The following is a 7,175-nucleotide window of genomic DNA, read 5'->3' on the forward strand; positions in this document are numbered from 1 at the left end:
CGGTACTCTATTGACGAGTCTGTAATAACAGTACTCTATTGACGTACTCTATTGACGTACTCTATTGACGGTACTCTATTGACGGTCTGTTAATAACAGTACTCTATTGACGGTAACTCTATTAACAGTAATCTATTGACGGTACTCTATTGACGGCTACTCTCTATTGACGTACTCTATTGACGGTACTCTATTGACGGTACTCTATGGCGGTACTCTATTGACGGTCTGTAAAACAGTACTCTATTGACGGTACTTCTAATTGACGTACTCTATTGACGGTCCTGTATATATAACAGTACTCTATTGACGGTAATGAGTCTCTATTGCGGTACTCTATTGACGTCTGTAATAACAGTATATCGTGTACTATTGACGTCTTGTATACAGTACTCTATTGACGGTACTCTATTGACGGTACTCATTGAACGTGTAATACATCTCTATTGACGGTACTCTATTGACGGTACTCTATTGACGGTCTGTAATAACAGTACTCTATTGCGGTACTCTATTAACAGTACTCTATTGACGGTACTCTATTGTCGGTACTCTATTGACGGTCTGTAATAACAGATCGTATTTCTATTGACGGTACTCTATTGACGGTACTCTATTGACGGTACTCTATTGACGGTACTCTATTGTCGGTCTGCAATAACAGTACTGCTTTGACGGTACTCTATTGACGGTACTCTATTGACGTACTCTATTGACGGTACTCTAATTGCGTACTCCTATGACGTCTGTAATAACAGTACTCTATTGACGGTACTCTATTGACGGTACTGTCTATTGACGGTCTGTATGTTGGTCTGTATGGCGGTCTGTATTAACGGTACTCTATGACGTTCTGTATTAATGGTCTGTATTTAAGCAGTACTCAATTGACGTCTGTATGACAGTCTGTATTGATGGTCTGTATTTTGGTGGTGGCAGGTAGCCTAGTGGTTAGAGCGTTGGGCCAGTAACTGAAAGGTTGCTAGGTGGAATCCCCGAGCTGACAAGGTAAAAATCTGTGGTTCTGCCCCTGAATAAGGCAGTTAACCCACTGTTCCCCGTCATTGTAAATAAGAATTTGTTAAGGTAAAAATCTGTGGTTCTGCCCCTGAATAAGGCAGTTAACCCACTGTTCCCCGTCATTGTAAATAAGAATTTGTTCTTAACTGACTTGCCTAGTTAAATAAAATAAAATAATAGGCCATATTCAGAGTGGACATAGTCAAACTACTAGTGGTTGGTGAAAAGGGAAACATACATATGATGATGTGATCACTTTATTATAGGCAGGATTACATCAACCCACTTATAATCATATAGTATCCTCTCCAATTCTGATGAGCATCTTTTCACTCAGACTATTACTATAACATTCTGAAGCTGAACATTTCCCTGAACAAAATATCAACATCCAGCAATAATACTTTCAGCAAGCTACCTCTCTAGTTTTATAAATTACTTGATCAATAATTCAACACAAACTACTGTTATTGCCTCAGCAATGCTTAGTTTAAAAGAATTACAAATATACATTTCTTAACGTTATCACTTACAGAGAACTTACCAGTTCTCTTGTGTGCTGCTTTCCCTTCCTCATCACTGGAGGTAGAAAGTCACTGTGGACACTGGGGGAAAAAAACATATTTCAGATGGATTCAATATTTACCCTTTTTGTGTTGTGACACACAGCAAAACATTGCCTGTAAACAAAATGGCAACCTATATTTAGTCCTCTTCTTTTGACCAAGCGCCATAGGGTATGTATTACTTACCCTAGGCCGATGTCTTGGATGAGTCCTTTCCTGGGTACCCAGTGGAAGTACGGTAGGAGCCTGAACCTCTCCACTCCTGTCGCTACGTAGTAGTGGCTGTTCTCTAGCTCCACTGAGCCGGATAATGGGGTCCCATCTAACGTGTACAATCTGACGAGAGAATACACAGAAAAGACATGGTTGGTAAGTAGACTACAGTATATAGTTTAACCATCGGTGGCGGCGGTGTTACTACAGTTAGTGTCATGCATCCAAATGGCACCCTATTCCTTATATAGTGTAATACTTTTGACCAGGACCTCTGGTCAAAAGTAGTGCACTCTATGGGGAATAGGTTGCCATTTGGGACATACAAATATTGTTAAAAAAAAGCCAAACAAAACGCCTGTGGATAATCATTGAGAGATACAGTCTACTGGGTAGACCTACCTATGCACAGCACCAGTGCGAAGGTGCACTTTCTCCGTCACCATGGCCAGTACTCTCTCCCAGCTCCTTAGAGTATACTTTGGTATAAGTATCCGAGCTGGAGGAACCAAGACATCTCCATTGGTAAAAACACTACAACAAAACAACACAACAACACAACATTCAGTGTCTCCATCCATCAACAAGGTTGTCTACATGTACAGTAATCTTCATTTCCACTATAGCTACCCAACTGTTGAGGGCTTGAGGCTCTAGCATACTATCTGTCATTTTCCTCATTACCATGCCATTATTAACATAAAGAACAATATCATCCTACAAGGACATTCGGTTTTCTTCTCAAAGTTAAATGATGTGCAAGCGTTGCTGATTGTWCCACGACTAGATGAACACCATGAGTTAAATACAAATGGCTTTGCAATTCCAATCCAATCTCAATTGAATCAGTTCAATGAGGCATGTGTGCAGTCTTCTATTAGCTTGACTCAGGGGTGGAATCTGTTAGTAATGGAGTGCTGTGTGTGTTCCATGTCCCAAACGACGCCCTATTCCCTATATAGTGCAGTGTCTTTGACCAGAGCCCCATGGGCCCTGGTCAAAGGTAGTGAACTAGCTATATAGGGAATAGGGTGCCGTTTGGGACGCAGCCCGTGGAGAGTCCCATTAGTAAAGGGACGACTGGGGAAATCGGTACTGACTTGATAGTGCATGACTCATGGAGAAACTTCCTCCACCGTGCAGGCACGATTATTCTGCTATGGACCACTGGTTTTATCTGAAAGGAGGGATTAAAAAAAGAGATAACTACAACCCCATTCATTCTGTCTTCTGTCCCTCGCTCCATCTCACAGTATTTCATAGTATTAAATATTATTTCAATTATCTGATGTACAAATGTGAAATTCATAACTGCAAGGTTAGCTACACACTRTCACTGGAAACCAACAGTATATTTTAGCTTCTTGTAGCAATGTTGCACAGCATAATTTCATTGCTGGAATGTATACTCTGCTCTTTTCCAGTAATGGACATATCCAAAGAATACATAGCCCTTGATCACGATTCTCAGTTCCATTACACATAAGAGTCATTGGACAAAGGCATCTTCTGTAGGGAGGAGTTTGGTTAAGATCCCCGATGCTCGGTCTGAACATTAACATGCATCGCTTGCGGTATGGTTTTGGAAGCATAAGGATATCAGAAAAACAGGTTCAATTGATGCACACCTTGATAGGGTTAGGATTAGCGTTCCCACATGGCCATATCTCCATTTTACAGCGCTTGTTTACGGAAAACAGATGGACGACAAGAGGTGACCACCTATGCTAATTAGCTATCTAGCATGCTCTGGAAACCTGTGTGTAATCGTAACTCGGTAAGTGTAAAGGCAGTGTAGTTTCATCGGCTGGGGGCACCTATTGTAACGGATCTGTGCAAAACTGATACGGAAACAGTGTATTTTTTATTTGAAGCATTCTTTCTCTCTGATGAAAGATGAGGGGCCATATATTTCGAAAACCATATCGCTAGCGATGATTATTGACATTTCTAAATGTTAAAACACAGTGTCGGGATTGTAATTCAAATGATGCCGTCATGGGACACTAAGATTTGTATGATATGTTACGTTTGGCATGGTTCAATAAAACAGATTACTTAAGACAAAAATAAAGGAGGGTGGTTGGTCAAGGTGGATGGATGGATAGGTGTCTAACAACCCAAAGGTTGCATGTTCAAATCAGCTTTTTTTCAACTGCTTTTTAGCTACTTTGCAATTACAATTACTTGCAAGCGGGATTTCTTATAAGCTTCTGGGTTAGAGTCCTGCTCATTGAAAGCGGCAGCTCTAACCTTTAACTCAGTGCGAATGTTGCCTGTAATCCATGGCTTCTAGTTGGGGTATGTACGTACGGTCACTGTAGGGAMGACGTCATTGATGCACTTATTGATGAAGCCAATGACTGATGTGGTGTACTCCTCAGTGCCATCGGAGGAATCCCGAAAACATATTCCAGTCTGTGCTAGCAAAACAGTCCTGTAGCGTAGCATCTGCTTCATCTGACCACTTTTTTTCTTGTCACTGGTGCTTCCTGCTTTAATTTTTGCTTGTAAGCGGGAATCAGGAGGATAGAATTATGGTCAGATTTGCCAAATGGAGGGCGGGGGAGAGCTTTGTATGCRTCTCTGTGTGTGGAGTAAAGGTGGTCCAGAGTGTTTTTCCCCCTGGTTGCACATTTAACATGCTGAAAGAAATTTGGTAAAACAGATTTAAGTTTCCCTGCAATAAAGTACCCGGCCACCTCTAGACGAGCGTTTTTCTGTTTTCTTATGGCGGAATACAGCTCATTGAGTGCGGTCTTACTGCCAGCTTCAGTCTGTGGTGGTATGTAGAAAAATACAGATGAAAACTCTCTTGGTAGATAGTGTGGTCTACAGCTTATCATGAGATACTCTACCTCAGGGAAGCAAAACCTCAAGACTTCCTTAGTTATCGTGCACCAGCTGTTATTTACAAAAATGCATAGTCCGCCGCCCCTTGTCTTACCAGACGCCGCTGTTATATCCTGCCAGTACAGCGTATAACCAGCCAGCTGTATGTTGATAATGTTGTCGTTCAGCCACGACTCCATGAAGCATAAGATATTACAGTTTATTTAAACTGTCGCGTTAGACAGGATTACCAGCACAGACTGACCAGCTCAAATAGACAGAAGCCTTCTATATGGCAGACCAATGCGAACTCCTCTCTCGGCATGTCCAGCCCACTCATTATCKCAGCCAATCATGGATAGTKGGAAGGTTGCTCYCTTTTTCTGTGGCTTAACCAAAAAGGCTTGTAATTTAACAATTTGATTCGCATTTACAGATGACATACAAGTTTGTTATTAAGGCACYTGAAAGTTCATGTGGCATTTGGCATTTCTGCCAAAAAACGCATTTTGATTTTTAAAAATTAAAAAGTTTAAGATGGCTCTCCTGTTAAGTCGTGACTTGCGACATATGCCTAGTTTCCTGAAACGGTTCACATGTTTCCCATTGTGTTTCCTGCCTTATTAGAATAGCCAAATACTCAACTAGTTTTAGGTACTGTTATCATGCAGTTTGGAGTAGCCACTTGGCTGTTGTTGTCGGCAGAATTAATGCGGTGGTCTTCCAACATGGCCACCAGGAGGCATCGTACATCAACWGCAAGCCTTCTATTGTACTTATTATACTAATTGTAATTCGTAACATATCATACAAAATGAATGATGACATCCACAAATTAATACATACCATACTAACCGTAACATACGATACTAAATAGAGTGTCCCGCATTTATGTACAGAATAATACAAAATAATCTGAGACCAGGTTACAATGCCGCCAATAGAGTACCATAGTTTGAGTCACAATACTGATAAAACCTAGTGGTCAAACAGAGAAATGGTTCCAATAATTATTCCACCATTCATTTTTCCCATAGGGGATTTTTAGGACTGTTTCATGTAGGCTTACCCTGGCATGACGTTTTGATAACTGTGTAAATCTCTCTAGGACAAGGTGACTTTTATCAATATATTCACCTGTATTTACCCCMCAAAATGAAATGCTAATTAGCTGCTAATGTGGCTATCATAAAGAAGTACAAATGATGATCTAGGCGAAACTGCCGAATCGAGGCAAAGGTACAAATTTCTGGATAACTATCTAATGTTAGCTAAATGTAGTAATGAATAAATTGTGCAAGTTTTAAAATGACACAATACATGTTAGCAAAGGTGTCAGCTAGAGATGATATGCAGGAACTTGCAGGGATTTGTAGTTTGCATGATGTCGATTTTTTTTCATGCTAATTAGCATTTTGATGATTTTGATGCTAATTAGCATTTTGGAATCRGACAGTAAATAGAGCTGAATGTACTGATAAAACTCACCTTGTCCAAGAGAGATTTACATGGTTATCAAAACGTCACGCCAGGGTAAGACTAAATTAAACACAGCCCTTATGTTAAGGGTTTCTAAAATTCCCTATGGGAAAAATGAATGGTGGAAAAACTACTGAAACCATTTCCCTGTTTGACCGCAAGGTTTTCTGGGTATTAATGACACCTTCAATGTGGGGCTCTATAGTTTTTGAGAGGTAGAGAATACGTAGCACCTGAATGACAMTTTACTTACCACCTCACTCTTCTTTCTTTGGGGCTTCTTCAAAGTGATGTGAAAGTAACTAAAGGGCACCAAAACGATGTGAGTCAAGTGACATCTTTACTTTCACACGATATTGGTCTAAATCTATAGGCTTTTTTTTCTTAATTTGACTATAACAAACGTGATCATTTATTAACATTAGGCTATTGTATAGAGAAAGGAAAATATGTTTAACCGTGTGGAATATATGGCATAAAAAATGCTTACTTAATTTTTTTGAAGCGCTCTGTCCCACCAGCAACATATATCTCTCCATGCTGCAAAGTCTCCAAACTCTGAATCCGGTGTCCCTCCCTAGGTGTGTAAACATTCCGCACAGCTCCGAATGGTGCCTCTACTCCTCCAGTAACGGTGTTCAGAAAGCTATCGAAAGATGACACTTGGCGCGGATTGATCACAAACCTCCTTCCGGGGAAAAACGCATCACCGTTCCTGTAGACCACCACGGTTTTGATAGGTGAGGGGTGAGAGCGAGATGTCGCTCTACCTGGGATTGCAGACATGGTTCTATATTCTAAGCAGGTTACAAACTAGCAGACAGGCAGCACAGATGGTGGAACTCCTTTCAGCCTGTCACAGAGGTCAAGTATCAAAAGAAGTTGAATTAGCCAGTGGTTAGGTAATACCCTGGGGTATCTAGAATCAAGGCTACAGTGTTCAACCGACTGTGCAGCAGCATCTTATCAGGTATTCATGGAGTTTATCTAGGGCCAGATAGGTTTGCAGAAAGCTCTTTTGTTTGTGACACACAGAAGGTGATTGATACAGGTTATTGTCATGGA

The 7,175-nt window shown here is 40.8% G+C and overlaps 1 protein-coding gene across 1 annotated transcript; it reads right to left on the bottom strand.

The window, feature by feature from the left end:
• Nucleotides 1-1,564: 1,564 nt before the first annotated feature.
• Nucleotides 1,565-6,957, bottom strand: LOC112075089 (doublecortin domain-containing protein 2-like; the record flags this gene model as incomplete). The annotated part of the gene is made up of 6 exons (XM_024142129.1): nt 6,601-6,957; nt 6,364-6,412; nt 2,900-2,976; nt 2,202-2,333; nt 1,773-1,922; nt 1,565-1,625 (listed from the first exon to the last, which is right to left on the bottom strand). Coding segments are annotated over exons 1-6 (765 nt in total), but the record flags the coding sequence as incomplete, so codon positions are not given.
• Between the last annotated feature and the right edge of the window lie 218 nt (nt 6,958-7,175).

Source organism: Salvelinus sp. IW2-2015, unplaced genomic scaffold, assembly GCF_002910315.2.
Source record: "Salvelinus sp. IW2-2015 unplaced genomic scaffold, ASM291031v2 Un_scaffold2976, whole genome shotgun sequence".
Taxonomy (NCBI): domain Eukaryota; kingdom Metazoa; phylum Chordata; class Actinopteri; order Salmoniformes; family Salmonidae; genus Salvelinus; species Salvelinus sp. IW2-2015.